This window comes from Mesocricetus auratus, unplaced genomic scaffold (genome assembly GCF_017639785.1).
Source record: "Mesocricetus auratus isolate SY011 unplaced genomic scaffold, BCM_Maur_2.0 Super-Scaffold_4256, whole genome shotgun sequence".
Taxonomy (NCBI): Eukaryota; Metazoa; Chordata; class Mammalia; order Rodentia; family Cricetidae; genus Mesocricetus; species Mesocricetus auratus.
This window is the reverse complement of record NW_024429182.1, coordinates 58441006-58459699: the sequence shown is the minus strand read 5'-3', so window position 1 is coordinate 58459699 and position 18694 is coordinate 58441006. Positions and strand designations below refer to the sequence as shown.

The following is an 18694-nucleotide window of genomic DNA, read 5'->3' as shown; positions in this document are numbered from 1 at the left end:
ACTTCAGACTCTATCCTGAAGCTCTTCAAAGAGTAAGCCCCTCACACTGCTGTGACCTCACAGGATCTCTGACAGTCCCATCCATTCGTTTTTGTTTTAATGATGTTTACAATTATATTATTTTCACTAAACTTCTTTATAGTAGAATCATATTAAAATTAAGTAAATTGGGCATGATGCAAAGCCTTTAATCCAAGCACTCAGGAGGCAGAGGCAGAGGCAGGCATATCTCTGAGTTTGAGGCCAGCCTGGTCTACATAGTGAATTCCAGGACAGCCACGGCTACATAGAGTCTGTTTTTAAAAACAAACAAAAAGTTTAAGTATACTTGGTATTTAAAGACAAGAATATAGAATCTTTCTGTGTGAGTTCAAGGCCAGCCTGGTCTTCAGATCCAAATGCCAGGATAGGCTCCAAAGCTACACAGAGAAACCCTGTCTTGAAAAACCAAAACAACAATAAAATTTAGAATGAGGAGCTATTTCAAGGACATTAAAAGAGCTATCCATGGGATAGGGGTTTTGTTTCCTGGTGCTAGGGACTGCATCTAGGATCCCTCATATGCCAGGTTAAGTGCTCTATCACTGAGCTACATCTCCACCGTCTTTTAGTTTTGGGGATTAAAAGTGTTTGCCACCATGGCCTTGCTTATCTTCTGGTTTTTATTTGAAGAGTTTCACTAAGTTGCCCAGGTTGGCTTAGAACTCAATCTGTAACCCAGGCAGGTCTTGAACTGTCAGTCTTCTTGCTTCAGCCACCGTAGCTGCAATTTAAGTTTATGCTACCAGGCCTGGCTGGTGCCTATTATGACACAACGTTGAAAGCACAGAACAGGGTGGCAAATGCATGTTCACTATGACCACAGATGAAAGAAGGAACACAGCTTCCACAGGCAGGCGGCACACAATACCTGGTGACTTACTAGAGTCATGTCATCACAACAGGCAGCACAGGTACAGGAGGCAGCGTGGGGATTCAAAATACCATCCTGAAACACAGAAGGTGCTGGAGACATTATACAGGTATAAGCATAGGATTATATAGATAGAAATTAGGGAGTCGCCGTACCAGGAGTTGTTCAGTGCTAGATTGCACCCACAACCAAGACAAAAAAAATCTGAGCATAAAATACAGCCACTTCTGGAAACTTCTTGTCTACACAATGCCCCATTGCCAGTAGGCTCTATTCTCTCTTCCTTGGAATGAGACTCCACAGACTTGGAGCAGCCATAGCCAGGAGCTGACTGGGAGCAAAAATCAAATGTCTTCTTCCTTGGGCTGGAGAGTGGGCATAGTGGTTAAGAGAACTTAAATGTGGTCTACAGAGCTAGTTCCAGGACAGCCTCCAAAGCTACACAGGGAAACCCTGTCTCGAAAAACCAAAAAAATAAAAAAAAGAGAGAACTTAAACGCTCTTGCAAAAGACCAAGGTTCAATCCCAAGCATCCAATGGCAGTTCACAACTGATCTGACATCACAAGTACCATGCATGTGGTACACATACTTATATGCAGGCAAGACACTCATACACATAAAATAATAAAACTAAAGGAAAATTTTCTTCCTTGTAAGGAAAACAGAGCAAAGAGAAGGCAGGTGTGGTCAGGTGTATTGGTCTGACTTCCTCTACCTTTATTCTCATGTGTCTGATGTTTCCCTTTTCTGTGGCTACTGTGTCTCCACAGCAATTCTCGAGTCATGGCCAGCACACACCCAGCACACACCCAAAAACAGCAAGAGGGCAGGTAACCTGCTCGGGTCATACAGTGAGCACATGTCATCAAACCCTCTCTGGTGCCATGTTCTGGCACTCCCTACTGCTTCTCCAAAGGCTGGCTGGTCCCAGCACATACCTGGATGAGGCACTGCAGGGGTCTGCCTGCATAACGGATGCTTCTCTTCCAGTCCTTGCTGCTGGCTCTTCCTGCCATGGCTTCAAACTCAGTTGGGCTGTACCAGTTTTCTCCCTGCTTGATACACCGACCCCGCCCACCTGGAATGAAGAGGGCTGGTCTTTAGAATTCATCAAGGCCTGTTGCTGGCTTGTGTCTTGCTGACATCAGTTCCTTCCACTGCTTTTTTTCTTTCTCTGCATTGCCTGGCTTGATCTCACCTACCGTATGGTCACCCAATAGGCTGCCTGGCAAGTCATATTAAATGGACCATCCGTGGTCACCTGAGTTGTCGGAGATGACTGGGGAATATGGTTAAGCTATGCCTCTCTCCTACTCCCTCCCCCATTTAGGGACAACTATGACCCTGGACTTGTCCTTAGGTCTGTCCCTGCCTTGTGCCCTCCATGGCCTAGGCTCCAATGACCAGGACTGAAAGTCACTCCCATATCCATTTCTCCTAACATATTTACAGATGGCAGGCTTCCCTGGCCCCGGTTCACTAAGAGGGCCACACAAAAGAATGAAGTCTTAACATGGATGCTGGTAGCCAAGTGCCGCCTCACCTGAGCCAAGCCTGCTCTTGTAGAGCGTGCCACTGATGTTCCGACAGCGCACTGGCAACTCACTGTCATACACGGAAGGGTCCCAGTTGTATTTGGTACCACCTTTCTCCTGGCCAGGTGCCAGAGGGGTAGGAGGAGACTGAGGACCTGTGCAAAGAGAGGCACAGAGTGACCAGAACAGCCCAGGATGATCATCCCAGCCACAAAGCCCCTCGCAGGTATAAAGGATAGCCCTGAAGGGTATTGCCACCCCTTCAACTGTGGGCAGCGACCCGTCTCTGCCTGAAGTTTTTGTCTTTTCTACAAACATCTATTTGTTTTCAGTCTCCTCAAATTTACCACTAAGGGGGAGAAAAAGCTGGGTGTTGGTGGCACCCGCCTTTAATCCCAGCACTCGGGATGCAGAGGCAGGCGGATCTCTGTGAGTTTGAAGCCAGCCTGGTCTCCAGAGCAAGTTCCAGGATAGGCTCCAAAGCTACACAGAGAAACCCTGTCTCGAAAAACAAAAACAAAAAAACAAACAAAAAGTCTGGGGTCAGGTGCTGCGGGTACCTGGGGTGAGAGGTGCTGCTGGGCCCTTCAGCCCAGTGGTCTCCACAATGCTCCCATCTGTGTGTACAACTATTAGCGTAGCTTTCTCAGTGTTCAGGCTGTCCCCGATCTGCAGGGCTGTCCTACCAGACTAGAAGGAAAGACTCTTGTCAGCTCTAGGATAGCCAAGGGCACATTACTTGACCCAGTGGAATGTGGCCCTATTGCAAGACTCTTACCCCTTATCAGCAAGATAGGATGTTTACCCAAGTTCACACATCCTCTCCACAGACATCCCCAAGGCACACAAGGACAGAACCAAGAAAAGCACAAAGGCTACCAAGTGTCTGCACACCTGTCAGAGCTGGTGTTCATATACACAGATCCTTCCTGGACACTGAGCAAGTTTGCTTTGTCAAAGAAGAACGTGCCCAGTTTCTGAAGGCTTCGCATGGAAAGCAAGGTGTGTGACAGACCACAAAAAGTCTGTCTATGGACACGGGTGCTACTGAAAGCATCTTGGATGCTATTGCCTACAGGAGTGGACATGAGGAAAGGACGAACAGACTGTGAGCCCTGGAGAAAGGGGCAGGGAGCTTGAATATAGTGACTTCCTGTGTCGGATCTCAGCAGAATGCAAGCAAAGCTAGGCACCGAGAACCTCCATTAGAGGCTGAGAGCAGCCCGGGCCTGGTGGAACGCAAGTTGCAAGGCCAGCAGGCATAGAGGATGGCCTGACCACAGCTTAAGAGTCCTCATAGCCCCGGTCTTTCTAGGTTTATACAGCACCTTTCATGTTGGTGACCTAAAGTGAGGATGGTGCCTTAGCTCAAATTGGGTCTGCTGTTTTGCCTAGTCCAGCCCTGAGGCTCCTGAGAGCACAGGAAGGCACATTACCCCCACCCCATGGCTCCCCGAACAGCAGGTGCTCACCCACATCTAAACCCTGAAGGGTCTCGAGAACAAGGACTACCCGGTGGGCTGTGCAGAAGTCAAAGGCTCTGAGGACAGTTGCCAGGCACCCTGAGCTACATCCAAGAACAGCTTACCAGGACATGTCCTGATATCGATGCCGCATTTGCCACTGATGTTGTGAAGACGTTATCTGCAGAGGACCCCACGTTCGCCACAGTCACTGTGGTCACTTCTACAACAGAATGGAAGAGAACAGAACTTCACACATGGTGAAGGAAGAGCACAAAAGGCGGAGCTCTTGTGGGCTTTGAAGTGTCCCACACGGGTCCGGGCACTCCTCCCACATAAGTTAACACTTCTGCTGATGCTCAGCTGACACCTCCTCTAGCCCATCTACGCTTTCCCACCAAAGCTTTTCACATGAGCAGAGATACCCACCATAACCTCCCACTCCCGGTTCACCACTGGCCTTTCTCCCTTTACAAAGCTGCAAGTCTCATAGACCCGGGCACCACCTTGACCATCAAGACTTGGCAAGCTCCATCCAGTCCAGCCTCATCCCTCTCCACTGCTCAAGCCATCCTACAGTCTGGTGTCCACTGTCTGAGTTCTCCAAACCATCCTTCCCCAGAAACTCTTCCTCCTGAAAAATATGTCAACCTGCCATAGCCACTCCTGCAATGTGAACCTGACTCCTTGTGGCTGTCAGATCTATCAGCAGTAACTTCACAGAGCAGCTCCACAAAGATATGTCATGTCTCTGGGCTTCCCGCCACACATGCCACTAGGTTCTTCTGTATCCTGCTGCCTGCAACTATGTATCCTTTGCAGTTGGTCTTCCCAAATCTCTGCAACAGGTTCTGTCTGGTACCCAGCATTCTAAAATGCCCAACACCCAGGGAAGCCTCTGGCATATGGAGGCACTCAAAGATGCCAATTGGAGTCCTGCCAGCCCCATTAACCCAGCCCTGCCCAGCCTGCACCCCTGTATCTGTCTAGTTCATATCCATTACCAGGCCATTCATGGGCACACCTAATTCATCCTCAACTAACCTGGTAGCACTGAGCCAAGTAATTTGTACATTATATGACTTCAGAAACTTACAAAAAAGTAGGAATGTTCTGATACATATACAACTAAATTCTGACACACACACACACACACACACACACCATGAAATTTTCTAATGTCACCACAGACAGTATCGTATTTCTTTTCTGAACTCAGAAAAATATATGCAAAAAAAAACAAAACCTTCAAGGCCCCAAATCCCACTATCAACCCAAAATTCATGGATGAAAAAGGAGCACTAAAAGTTTCAAGAAAAGCTGGTAAGTGGCAGTGCCTGCCATTAATCCCAGCATTTGGAAGACACAGATGGGCGGATCTTTGAATTCAAGCCTACCCTGGTCTACAGAATTTCAGGACAGTCAGGGCTACACAGAGAAACCCTGTTTTGAAACAAACAAAAAAGCTCTAGGGAAGGGGTCAGAGATGGCTCAGCAGTTAACAATACTAGCTGTTTTCCCAAAGGACCTGGGTTCCATTCCCAGCACCCACAGGATGGCCTTCAACTGTCTATAACTCCAGGCACAGGTACACAGATATGCATACAGTCACACACATTTAATGAATTAACTTTGTTTGTTTTTTGAGACAAGGTTTCTTTGTATAGTCCAGAATGTCCTGGAACTAGCTCTATAAGCCAGGCTGGCCTCGAACTCATAGAGATCCCCTTCCTCTGCCTTCTGATTCCTGGGATTAAAGGCATATACTACCACAAGCCAGCTGAAATTAACTTTAAAAAAAAAACACAACAACATGGGCTGGGGAGATTGCTCAGTGGTTAAGTGTTCTTGCAAAGGACCAGAGTTCAATTCCCAGCACCCACATCAGGCAGCTTACAACTGCTTGTAACTCCAAATCCAGGGGATGGCCCTAATCTCAGATACAACACATATACACATGTACATGTAAATAAATAATAATCATCATAATAAATGGTTAAAAAAAAAGCAGCAACAACAAAACAACTCCAGGAAGGGACCAGAGAGATAGCTCAGAAGTTGAATGCATACTGTACTTGCAGAGGACCCAAGTTCGATTCTCATCACCCATGTTGGGGGCTCATAGCCAAGTGTAACACCATCTCCAGGAAGAATCTGATACCTCTAACTTCCACAGGCACCTGCAAATCACATACACATATCCACATACACACATAAAAATAAAATTATCTTAAAAAAAAAAAAAGAAAAGCTCCAGGAAGCCTCCCTCACTTCCTTCCAGGAGACAAGCAAACCAAGGCTTCCCCTCCACCACTGTGCTAATGCTCTGAACAAACACCCAGAGTTGATGCTTCTCAGCTCTGATGGACCCTGAACAGAATCCCAGCGCAAACCTGCAGAGTTTCATACTGGAAAACACCTAACAATACAAAAAGCACTGCAGGGGCTGGAGAGATGGCTCAGCCATTAAAAGCACTGACTGCTCTTCTAGAGGACCAGGGTTCAATTACCAGCACTCACATGGCAGTTCACAACTGTCTGTAATTCCAAGATTTGACACCCTCACACAAACATACACTCAGACAAAGTGCCAATGCACATAAAATAAAAATAAACTATTACAAAAACAAAAAGCACTACAAAATGCTATGAATGTACATGCATAAGGAAGGATTCAAACGTACAAGTATAAGCCGTTCAGGAGCTCCAATGATAGGGAGTGCAACACTCAGGAAGGTCAAAGGTTGGGGGGATATGGTGGGACTGTAAGAGGTAGTATGGTGTGACACCACCTGTACAGGGTGATGCAGCTCAGCTCCAGGTTTCATTTGTCACAAAACATGAGAAATAGGGTACTCTGTGTATCAAGAAACCAGAAGGAGCAAAACAGAAAACTAAGTAATGAGAAGGAGGGAATAGCTGCAGGAGAAAGGGCAGACTTAGAAGACCCAGCACAAGGAGACTCTCATGGCACTATAACGCAAGGCTCGATCTGCATCATTACCTCAGAAAAGCTGCCTGCCTTGGAGGACTCTCCTGGCCCCCTGGTCGCGGGTTACACTTGAACTGGCCTTTGAGGCAGACAGGTCTACCAGCAGTAATGCTACTGACCAAACCTGGAGCCCTGGAGCAGCTTCAGACAGAATTCACATCTGACCCATCTGTGCTATCAGCTCCCAGGAAGCAGCAAGAGAGGACAAGGCAGGTGGTAGGCATAGAGAAAGTTCCAAAAGGGTTTAAAAAAGGCATACACTCACACAAGGGGCAAATATACAGTGCTGAGCCAGGCTAGTGGAGTGTCCAAGATGAGTATGCAGGCATTGTGTGTCCAAGATGGGTATGCAGGCATTGTGAGGTGTCCAAGATGAGTATGCAGGCATTGTGTAAGATGGGTATGCAGGCATTGTGAGGTGTGTGTTCAAGATGAGTATGCAGGCATTGTGTGTCCAAGATGGGTATGCAGGCATTGTGAGATGTGTGTCCAAGATGGGTATGCAGGCATTGTGAGATGTGTGTGTCTAAGATGGGTAAGCAAGCATTGTGAGTTGCAGGGCAGGGACAGAGCAAGTGTCCAAGACATTATGAAGTGCATGGGGCAGGTGCAGAGTAGGTGTTCAGAGCATTGTGAGGTGCATAGGCAGGTGTGAAGCCCATATGCAGGTGCAGAGCATGAGTATAGGGCAGGTGCGAGGTGCATGGACAGGAGCAGGACAGGTGTGCAAGACATTGTGAGGTGCACGGCAGGGCAGGTGCTGGGCAGATGTGCAGGACAGGTGGAAGAGAGACTTTCCTGTGAGACAGATGTGCATGACAGATGCATAAAGCATATGGGAATGGGCCTGTACGTGGTGCATGTGTTCAGGGCTTGTACGCGGGAACCCGGTGAGGCGCGAGGCCGGCGGGCGCACTTGCCTGCGAAGGCGGCGGCGGCGGCGGCCTCATCGGGGCTGGGCAGAGCCTCGGTACCCATATCCATGTGCCCAGATTCGGCCGCCATCACCGCCACAGCCGTGACCCGCCGCGTCTCGCGCTCCGCCTCGGAGTCCGCGTCCTCCTCCGAGTCCTCGTCTCTGCTTAACACCGGCTCCTCCGCCTCGCTTTCCGCTGCGGCCGCGGCCGCCGCCGCCACAGCGGCCGCGGCCGCCACCGCTGCCGCCTCGGCCAGGCCCAGCTGTTTTGCCGCCGAGTCCGAGTCCTCCATACGGACTCCACCGAGTCCGCCCGAAGGCGCCGTCCGGGACCGCCCGAAGCGCCAAGCGCCGAGCCCGAAGCAGGGCCCGAAGAGGCCGCCCGAGTTGGGCCGAGGCTGCCCGAAGCCACCGCCCGAGCTGCGACCGAAGAGGCGGTCTGACGCCCGCCGAGCCGAGCCGAAGCCGCCCTCCGAGCAGAGCCGATGTCCCGAGTGTAGAATCGAGACGCTCCGAAGTCTCCCGAAGTGAAGAGTCGAGTTAGTACGAATGGTTCCGAAGCTTCACGAAAGCTTACGAGCGTTTCTTCCTTGCTGCCTAGGAGACTGGTCTGATTGTGGTCACCAGCCGATAGGGCTGGTCGGCCCTGGGCAGTTTCTTGCCGGCTTCCAACGAAGTTTGGGTTCGCCGACCTACCCTAGCGCCACTGGATTTTTCCAACCCCCTCTGGCGGCGGCGGAAGCCGAGCCCACACGAGGCGTAGCCGAACTCCGCCGAATGTCTCCGAGCAGAGTTCTCCGGAGCCTCAGTGCCCGCCTCCTTCTGTCCGAAAGCTCCCGAGTGTTGCCGGACGGGAGAATCGGGCCTCGGCCGCGGTCGGACGCCCGTAGCTCCGCGCGGCGGGAGGAGCGAAGATGGCGGGAGGGTGGGGCCAAGAGGCTGCTGGGATTGTGGCGGACCCAGCGGCAAAATGGCGGCCGTTCGGCCAGGTGAGGCGGGCGGGGCTGTACGGGCGCTGGAATAGTGTGGTCGTGCTGTTGCGATGAGAGGCCATTTGGGCTGGCTCTGCACCTCCTCTAATTGTCACCTCGCAATTTCGGGCCCTGGTGACTGAAGCCCACTAGTCCGGATTTCTGCGCCGGCGTTGGGAGGGGCATGTCTTCCGGTTTGGCGTGGGCGTGGGGGCACTTCGGGGATCCGGCGGCTTCTCTGAAGCTCATCTCTGTGTATCAATGACATACCTGAGGTGCACGCTGGGGGAGCCCCGTATGCACCCGACACCCACCGGCGGCTCACCCAGGGTACACTACCGACGACACAACCACAGCCGACATACATGGCATACCTACGGCTTACCCTGAGCACACCGGCTGCTCACCCCGTGTACACCCTTGGCTCCCCGGACTAGCATACCGAGGTTACCCGGGTCAAAACCATAGCACATTCTCAGCTCACCCCTGGCATAGGTGTAGATCACTTCAGGTGTAAGGATAAGTAAGAATTAAGTTTGTGGGAAGAAATAAAAGTTGGTGATTTAGACTACCTTAAACAGCTAGAGCCAGAGACATGGCCACTAGGTAGTGAGCGCTCGGGATCCAGTCACTCAATGACCGGAGTTCAAGGCAACAGATTACATGCTTTAGGCTGGGTTTTTGTAGCTAAGGTTAGGTAGGGAAGGGACACTTATTAAGTACATAATAGGTTAGTTCGCTTTTTTCCTTAGACAAACTGGTTTTGGAACTTCAGGGTCTGTTATCTCTTTTTGCAGCCATGGAATATCTAGGGTAGGGGTCAACTGCTTTTCTTCTGGACGCTACGTGTCTGGAGTCAGGTCAGCTGCTTTTCTCTACACTTCCCAGATAGCTGGCTTCCTGGAACTTTAAGCTAAGTCTTGGGGCCTTGGCTTTTGGTGGGATTCTTTTACCAGGTATAGCCATGACCCAGCTGCCGTTTGCCCTGGGATACACCACGGCACACCTGCAGCTCACCGCAGATTTATTCATGGCATGCCTCTTGCTCTGGGACACACTCAAGATATTTATAGCATGCATTCCGCTCACCCCAAACACACCTATAGTTCTCTCCAGCCATGCATGGCATACCTGAGGTACACTTCTGGCATACCTGGTACATAATGTTACCTTACGCTGAGTGAATGCACACCTGTATACTCTCTCTCTCTCTCTCTCTCTCTCTCTCTCTCTCTCTCTCTCTCTCTCTCTCTCTCTCTCTCTCTCTCTCTCTCTCTCTCTCTCATGCCCTTGTGGCTTACTTGAATCCTGGGCAACCAGAAGCTTCTTGTAGCCCACATTTCACCATGGTATTGTCCCAGACCAAATGAGGAGGGCTGGACACAGATGATGTGTGATAGGACAGGGCCAGGTGCCAGCAGTGTGGGTCAGAAGCTAGTCATAGGCCTCTCAAACCTATGTGTGTCCATCCATCCATCCCTTCTCCCAAGTGTTGCTTATTGGAACAAATTTCAGAAATGTGACTTACTACATGTGCAACCTAAGCTACCTGGCACTTACTACCATGCTGCTTTAATATCTACCACAAACTTGGGAGTGCTATTATTGTGTGCATGTTTATAGTAAAAAGAAATTTTTGGGTGAGAAAGCAATCTTGGAATTAAGTCACATAAAAGGCCCAGTTTCCAGGCTGGGCTGTTGGCCCATTCCACTAATCTGAGAGGTTGAATCAGGAGGATGGCTGTGAGTTCTAGGGCAGACAGGTCAGAGCTACATAATGAGACCCTGTGTCAAATTAAAAACAAAACAAAACAAAAAAACAAAAAGAATATAGTCTCAACACTTAGGAGACTGAGGCAGGAGTACAAATTCAAGGCAGCCTGGGTTACATAGGAGACCTTATTCCACCCCCCAAAAAAAGAAAACACAGAGTTCCCACCAAAAGAGGGTTCTGTAGCCTTTGTCACACCAAGAAAGCATTTATTCTTTTACTTCCACAGTAATCTTCTGCCTTGTATCTGTTGGTAGCCACACAGTGATTACCAAAAATCATTAATAAGAAAAGTATTAAGGGCTGGAGCGATGGCTCAGAGATTAAGAGCACTGTCTAATCTTCCAGAGGTCCTGAGTTCAATTCCCAGCACCCACATGGTGGCTCACAACCATCTGTAATGAGATCTGGTACCCTCTTCTGGCATCCAAGCAGAACAGTGTATGCACAATAAATAAATCTTAAAAAAAAAAAAGTATTAAGGGCTGGAGAGATGGCTCAGAGGTTAAGAGCACTGACTGCTCTTCCAGAGGTCCTGAGTTCAATTCCCAGCACCCACATGGTGGCTCGCAACCATCTGTAATGAGATCTGGTGCCCTCTCCTGGCTTGCAGACATACATAGAGGCAGGATGTTGTATTCATAATAAATAAATAAAATCTTTAAAAAAAGTATTAAGTCCCAGAAGTCAGACAGCAGTTCAGCCAAATGAACTCCTGTAGGTTTCAGAGTAGTAGAATTATTTTAATTAATTAAATCAGTTATTTTATTATTTTATTTTATTTTTTGGTTTTTCGAGACAGGGTTTCTCTGTGGCTTTGGAGGCTGTCCTGGAACTCACTCTGTAGACCAGGCTGGTCTCGAACTCACAGAGATGCACCTGCCTCTGCCTCCCAAGTGCTGGAATCAAAGGCATGCATCGCCACCGCCTAGCTAAGTCAGTTATTTTAAAATGCCGTTTAAGCTGGACATAGTGGAATATACCTTTAATTCCAGCACTCGGGAGGCAGAGGCAAGCAGATCTCTTAAATTTGAGGCCAGCCTGGTCTACAGAGTTGAGTTCCAGGTCACACAGTGCTACATAGTGAGACCCTATTTGGGAAAATAAATAAATAAATAAATAAATAAATAAATAAATATGTCATTTGGGGTTTTTTTGTTTTTGTTTTTGTTTTTGTTTTTTTTTTTTTTTTTTGGTTTTTGAGACAGGGTTTCTCTGTGGCTTTGGAGGCTGTCCAGGAACTAGCTCTTGTAGACCAGGCTGGCCTCGAACTCACAGAGATCCGCCTGCCTCTGCCTCCCAAGTGCTGGGATTAAAGGCATGCGCCACCAACGCCCGGCCATTTGGGGGTTTTATACAATATTTTATAATGTTTTTCATTATGTGTGTGTGGAAGGGAGCACTTGAGTGCAAGGTGCCCATAGAAGCCAGAAGAAGGCATGAGATTTCCTGGAACTGAAGTTAAGGACATTTATGGCTGCTTGATGTGGGTACTGGGAACCAAACTTGGGTCCTCCACAAGAGCAGTATGTCCTTTTACCAGCTGAACCATCTCTCCAGCCCCCTCCCTGTACAGTATTTTTCCCAAGTCCCACAATTTTGATCTTTAACACTAGATATCTGCTCGGCAGTGGTGGTGCAAACCTTTCATTCCAGCACTAGGGAGGCAGAGGCATTTAGATCTCTGAATTCGAGGTCAGCCTGTTCTACAGAGTGAGTTCCACTACAGGGCCCAAAGCTGCTCAGAGAAACCCTGCCTTGAAAAAAAACAACAATGAAAAAACAGTAAACATCCAGCAGATACAATTTAATTGTTTTTGCCATCTTTTGAGAGGTGTGTGTGGCAGTATTGGGGATTGGACCAGTACTTTTATATGTTACACAAGTGTCTTTTACATACATCCCAACCCTGACACTAGGTGTTATAAGAGGATCCAAAGGGAGGCTGGAGAGAGGGCTCAACTGTTAAGAGCACAGACTGCTCTTCCAGAGGACTCACGTTTGATTCCCAACACCCACATCTGTAACTCCAGTCCCAGGGGATCTGGCACCTTTTTCTTTGGCCTGTGCTGGCACTTTATGCATGAACTCCACAGGCCATACATACAGGCAAAATACACGTAAAATTAAAGGGGCAAAGTTGAAATATTAAAAAAGGATTCAAAGGAAAGAAAACCCCAATTAATGTAAAACCAACCCAAATAATGGCAGGTATCTGGGTAGCCTAGTTTAGCTGGGGCCTGGAAAAGAACAGATCGGGTTTACTAGAGCACCCTGTGGAAACACGATGCCTCCCCAGTCACACTCACTTGACTTCCTGCTCCCACACGTGTACCTGCTAGGAGGCCGTCCAAAGGCTGTTACTAATGTCCTGTGTTTACCAGTTTATGACTTGTCCATGCAAGAGTGCACATCTCTAGAGTAGGCAGCTTCAAGCTGGCCTTCAAAGTCAAGTGCCCCTTCCTTTTCTGCTGCAATGCCAGGGGACACGGGACAGAGCAGAAGACGTGAGCGGCTTGGCTTCAGGTGCTGCTCTGTCTCTGCTCAGAAGGCAGCCTCTTTTGTAGGAGGTTTTGGCCAAATTTGGGGTCTCTATGGTGTGCGTATACATGTAGAGACATGCACAGCATGAGTGTGCAGCTGGTGTGAGCCTCCAGACAGCCTGACCCAGGTCACATTCCATCCAGGGATGGGCCAGGCAGATTTTCAAGTACAAAACTTCAGATGCAGAGACACAGCTCTGTTACACCCTAGAGCTGGCTCTCACAAGATGAGGGAGAATAGCACCTGCATGGAGCCTGAGATGTTCTAAGAGTCTGCATAACTGCACAGGTGGTTTAAAAAGTACTCCCCACACACAATGTTATTTGGGGGAAGTGAATAAAATTCCATCAGAAAGCAGTGTCCTAGGAGGTATGGATGTAGACGTGATACAAGAACCTAGCTGTGGCCATTGTTCATTTCTGTTTATAAACATGAAATCAGGAAGTAAATGACTGCCACGCTGCTGTTGATGTCTTACTGGCAATCCTTTGTCTTCCAGGGAGAGGCTCCTTCAAGGTGGTATCCTGCTGCTGCTTGCCAAGGCCTTCACCAAGCATAGCCCTTTAGGGCAGGCACTACCATGCTGATTAGCTGGCCTGGCACACTCCGCTCTCTGCCTTTTTGAGCCTTTCATGCCGCCCCCCCCCCATTTTTTCTTAAATTCTGACTAGTGACTTGTAAGAGGGAGAGGTGTTCCCTGGTGTGCTGGCTCTGTCATCCACCAGCTCAGCCCTGTTCCCTTCACAGCGCTAGTACATTATGGGGATGGCCACTTGCCTGCCACCAACCAAACCAACATGGCAGGAGGCGAAAAACCCTTACTTTGAATGGCCAAGTAATACATTTTGTCTAAAGAAACTTAAATCAAGATGAAGAACTCCCTCTGTCCCTCCATTATCTGCTGAGGACTGGGGTACTTAGGCCATGCCTTACCAGGGTGGGAGGGATCCAGCATCATTCTTATGACCCTTAGGTGCCCTCCAGTGACTCCAGGAGCCCTTGAAGCAGTAGAAGCCCCAGGTAGGCAGGTGTCAGTGACTGGGTTCCATGGTCATCTGTAGGTACTCTGTTGGAATTTACCCAGACCTGCTGGTTTGTGGCTATGGGGGGCAGAATAGGCCCCTCTGCTTGTCCCCTATGTAGGTGTACCCCATTGATGAGTTTGAGGATCCTTGATTTCTTACCAGCTCTCGTCAGTTCCTCTTCAGATGCTGTTTCACCTCAGTGGGCTGTACTATGCTCTGTACTTCCTAGCTACATTCCTGATGATTGCATATAAAAGTAAGTTATAAGTGCCAGGCCCATCAAAGGAATTGTGCCCCTAATATGCTGATCTGAGTTCTGGCTGTGTGTGTGTTCCCTAGGTCAGGTTTTCAGCTATCCTTGTAACTGCCTGGTCCTGGATCTGGTTCTTTTGCTTCTGATGGGAATTCTTGAAGTAGCTCGGCTATACCTAGGTGAGTTGGCTATGAAAGCATAAAGTATTTGTGGCCTCAGAGGTGTTCTTCAAACTTTCTGAACCTTTAAATGTTAATCATTTTGGCTGGGCATTGGTGGTGTATGCCTTTAATCCCAGGGGAGGCAGAGGCAGGCGGATCTCTGTGAGTTCGAGGCCAGCCTGGTCTACCGAGCGAGTTCCAGGACAGCCTCCAAAACAATACAGAGAAACCCTGTCTCGAAAAAAAAAGTTAATCATTTTACTGATAGTGTGGGTCTTGGAGACATCTCCATTCAAGCAACTTCACTAGGTACTTGGCAGTATCACCTTAGGGAATCATTAAGAATTAAAGGGGAGGGAGAGGGAACTGAGAGAAACAAGTGTAAAAAGATGAATAAGCATTTGTTCAGAAGCTTTGCTCCAAGAATAATTGACACAGGTGACAACCTCCTGTCTGGACAGAGATGTATACTACAGCTGTGCTCAGATCAGAAGTCCAGCCTAAGGCTCCAGAATTCTTCCCTGAGCTCCCCTCATCCCTGTTGGTTTCAGCAGTCAGGGAGAAAGTCTGGTAGAGCAGGGGTCTGGAGTGTTTGTTTGCCAGATCCCTGCAAGGACAGGGGACCCTGCTTCCCCAAGCCCACCCATTGTCACATCGGTTCCCACCTTGAGGCCACTCTTTGTCAGTTGCCTCTTTTTATTATTCATTTATTTATTTAGACCACCTTATATAACTAATGCTGGTCTTGAACTCCATCTGTCTCTATCTCCTCAGTGTAGGCTTGCATCGTCATGTCCAGGTACTTTGTACTGTCAGGCTCTGATCCCTCTCTTCTTCCTTTTTTTGTTTTGTTTTGTTTTTTGAGACGGGGTTTCTCTGTATTGTTTTGGAGGCTGTCCTGGAACTCACTCTGTAGACCAAGCTGGCCTTGAACTCACAAGAGATCTGCCTGCCTCTGCCTCCTGAGTGCTGGGATTAAAGACATGCGCCACCACCGCCCGGCTGATCCCTCTCTTCTGATCAGATCTGGTACCTCCTCTCTCCCTCTGCTGGGAGTAACAAGTATGGTGTTAGACAGAGCCCCTGTATCTGCTGCTGTGAGCTGTGCTGGAGCTTACACAGCTTTCTCAGTAGGCAGTACTGCCTATGGGGTGCAGAGACGGTTGCTGTATCGAAGAAGAGTCAGCCCAACCCCTTACTGTCCCTCTCCAAGCACTTGGCACTCAGCAGGTCCTTAAGCAACCCCATCCACTAGAGTTGCATAAGCAGATGCCCAGGGCTAGGCCAGCGGACCTTCAGAGTCCCCCAGCAGCTGGGGTCAGCAGACCCTCAGGCACCTCTGGCAGCTGGCCAGCAATTGGCCACTCCAAATTGGCATTTTCCATGACTGACCCATTTGTTTGTAATGTTTTTCATAAGTATTCATGAAATTTTCCAGAACCAGCCTGCCTTAACCCAGAGTAAAATATTTTTAGATATTTTAAACAAAATCCTTTTGATCCCACTTGGATTTAGAAAAAATGTGGCAAATGCTGACCGTTTTAAAACCACACTGTGTCTCAAGAGTACAGACTGAGACTGTACTCTCTGACATGGAGTGGCCCCAGTAGGCCGTTTTTCCAAAAGCCATGAATTCATCAACCCTTAGCAACCATAGTACCTGGAGCTGGGCAGCTGGTGGGTGTCCACAGCCCCGCCTCACTGTTATGTTTGCTTTCTTTCCCAGGCACAAGAGGCAACCTGACAGAGGCTGAAGTGCCACTGGCTGCCAGCCTGGCATTCACGGCAGTCAGTGGTCTCCTTTCTGTCCACTTCCTGCTCTGGCAGACCTTGGTACTGTGGATGGACTCGGTCCTCAGCACCATTCTCCTGGTGTTGCATGGGCTGGAGGCTGGCTTGCAGGTGGTGGTCATTGCTGACTTCATCAGGTAGACAGACCAGGATAACCTACACAGCAGTGCTCCTCAGCCTCCAATCAACTCCTTTGCTCCCAGGTGCAAAGGGTATCTCTCTTTTTTTTTTTTATTGACTGTCTATAGATGGATTTAGATGGCTTATAAATCTTTTTTAGTGAGGTGGATACAGGAACCAGGGAAAAACTGTTAGGAGACTAGATGTTGAAGATAGCCATCATGGACAGTAGTCAGTCCCAGAGATGTCTACTCATGTCATGTGGCTGGAGTCCTGGCTGTAGCAGCAGGACCACCAGTGATCGCCAGGCCAGTGGAAGGCAAAGCCTTTGAGGAAGTCAACAGCTGGGGGCAGCCCAGCAGCTCCACCCTGTCTCAGCCCCAGAAATGCAGCATCCTGGCGGGAGGACTTGGCTGTGATGGTGTGTCACCATGTGTTTTTGCACACAGGAATTACTGACTTCCGTGCTTCCCACACTGGCCCTGGTTCTTGTTCTGAGAACCTGCTGTACTCTGTTCCCAGGCCTTGGTCCAGGCCTGGAATCCCTCTGGAGCTTCAGGGTGGCAGGCCTTGTGTTCCAGTGCCCCCCCCAAGTTGGCTCCCCATAAGGCCAGCCCTGAATAAAACTGTTTGGTTTTTAAAAGGAAACAAAAGCAAAGTATGCCAGGTATGGCGGCACACAAACACCTTTAATTCTAGCACCCAGGAGGCAAAGACAAGCATATCTTTGTAAGTTCAAAGCCAGCCTGGCCTACAGAGTAAACTGCAGGTCAGCCAGGGTTACATAGTGAGATCTTGTCTTTAAAAAAAAAAAAAGTAGGCTGGTTGTGGTGGCACACACTGGTAGGATTTGCTGAAAGAGGCAGAAGCAGGAGGATCATGAGTTCAAGACCAGCCTGGGCTACACGTTTTATTAAAAAGAAAGAAAGAAGTGCTGGGGGGGGTTGCTGGAAAGATGGCTCAGCAGTTAAGAGGACTGTCTGATTTTTCCAGAGGACCCAGGTTCAATTCCCAGCACCTACTTGGCAGCTCACACCTGTCTATAACTCCAGTTCCAGTGGATCCAACATCCTTACACAGACATACATGCAGGCAAAACACCAATGCACATAAAATAAAAATAAATTATTTTTAAAAATAAACAGGCCAGAGAACTGCATATTGTGATGTTCACCTCAACCATTGGTGGGGGAGGGCCTGTAGGGGACAGACAGAATGGAAGAAAAACTTTCTAGGAGTCTGTCACAGTCATAGTACCAAGTGAGTTCCATCTCATCTCTTGCTTTTCTATTCCTAGCCCGTTTTTTCCTAAAAAGTATTTAAGCAGGTTTTTTTTTTACAGGTTCTTTCATTTGTTTCTTTTATGTGTTTTTTGTTTGTGATACTATGTTCAAATATCTAGTTACTCTTTTAAAAAATAAATTAGTTATGCTGTCATGATTTTGTCTTAATTATAACTGAGTACCCTCCCCAGGGTCCAGTATAGAAGAGCCCATCTTGATGCCGTTTCTCAGCCCTATTCTGGACTTGCCCTGTGGCCTCTCCTCTACCTGTCTTCTCTCCCCCAGTAACTATCCAGAAGCCTCCCTGTGAAGTGTGTTGAGAGTGGTAGGTTGCTGAGCCATCCCGAGCCACAGGCAGGCTTGGGAAGGACCAGTGATCTAGAAACCCTAGGGGCACTTCCCTCCCCACTGGCCCTGTGGCCTGAGCAAGTATAACCTGGGTATGCAGAATGGCTTGGGCCGCCTTACCGCGGAGTCAGTGAGCACTGGGAGCCCCATCTGAGCTGCATTGCACTCTTCACACTACCATTCCCAGCTCTGCCCAGGAATGTCAGGGTGGACACAGGCACCTGCCCCTCCCATTACACAGCTGAGCACTTGACCTCCGCTTGCTGTGCCAGGGCAAGGTCACAGGCAGAGCAAGACTGGGCCAGTTCTGTGAGATCAGCATAAGGGCCGGGAACCAGGAAGCCTCTCTGGGATTCATCAGGAGCTGGGTCTGGAGGACCAAGTCCTCTTCTGTCACCCTCTGTCCAGCTTACCTGTGGTGTCCCAGAGTGTGTCAGGTGTGTCAGACAATGCAGCTGGTCCTGTGGGACAGAGCTCTCAGTGCCCTAGGAAGTGCTGCCTGCCTGCCTGGGACAACCATGCCAGGGCCCTGCCTTCTGAACTGTTGTCTGGGACCCTGACTTCCTGGCAGCACCCATTTCCTCTTCCCCAACCCCAGGAACAATA

General features: G+C 48.9%; 2 protein-coding genes across 10 annotated transcripts in view; one reads left to right on the top strand and one right to left on the bottom strand.

The window, feature by feature from the left end:
* Window positions 1-8114, bottom strand: part of Deaf1 (DEAF1 transcription factor) — a 30027-nt gene extending 21913 nt beyond the window's left edge. Inside the window, exons 1-6 of one of the 2 annotated variants that reach the window (XM_013114707.3) lie at window positions 7826-8114; window positions 4039-4136; window positions 3011-3140; window positions 2459-2605; window positions 1854-1993; window positions 911-988 (exon numbers count right to left, since the gene is read on the bottom strand). In XM_013114707.3, coding sequence (XP_012970161.1) covers window positions 911-988; window positions 1854-1993; window positions 2459-2605; window positions 3011-3140; window positions 4039-4136; window positions 7826-8114 — 882 coding nt within the window. The remainder of the gene's footprint in view (window positions 1-910; window positions 989-1853; window positions 1994-2458; window positions 2606-3010; window positions 3141-4038; window positions 4137-7825) is intronic. The other variant, XM_005064210.4, reaches the window with a different exon arrangement.
* A 256-nt stretch (window positions 8115-8370) lies between these two features.
* On the top strand, window positions 8371-17105 carry Tmem80 (transmembrane protein 80). Of its 8 annotated transcripts, XM_013114712.3 has the most exons (6): window positions 8741-8810; window positions 13607-13623; window positions 14081-14127; window positions 14305-14388; window positions 14472-14564; window positions 16273-17105. In XM_013114712.3, exons 4-6 carry the CDS (start codon window positions 14316-14318, stop codon window positions 16476-16478), a joined length of 372 nt encoding a protein of 123 aa, XP_012970166.3. In that variant the 5' UTR covers window positions 8741-8810; window positions 13607-13623; window positions 14081-14127; window positions 14305-14315; the 3' UTR covers window positions 16479-17105. The 8 variants fall into 8 exon arrangements, with proteins under 8 accessions (XP_040607434.1, XP_040607431.1, XP_012970179.1 ...); XM_013114725.3 differs by lacking the exon at window positions 14081-14127 and having other exon boundaries at window positions 8698-8810; window positions 13607-13626; window positions 14295-14388; XM_040751511.1 differs by lacking the exon at window positions 14081-14127 and having other exon boundaries at window positions 8777-8810; window positions 14316-14388.
* Window positions 17106-18694: the final 1589 nt, after the last annotated feature.

Excerpts from the sequence above, each read along its gene's own strand:
- Tmem80 (XM_040751497.1), top strand. The coding sequence starts at position 8,371 with ATGGTTCCGAAGCTTCACGAAAGCTTACGAGCGTTTCTTCCTTGCTGC. Across the intron at positions 8,811-13,606 it reads AATGGCGGCCGTTCGGCCAG|GGAGAGGCTCCTTCAAGGTG; the intron begins GTGAGGCGGGCG and ends TTTGTCTTCCAG.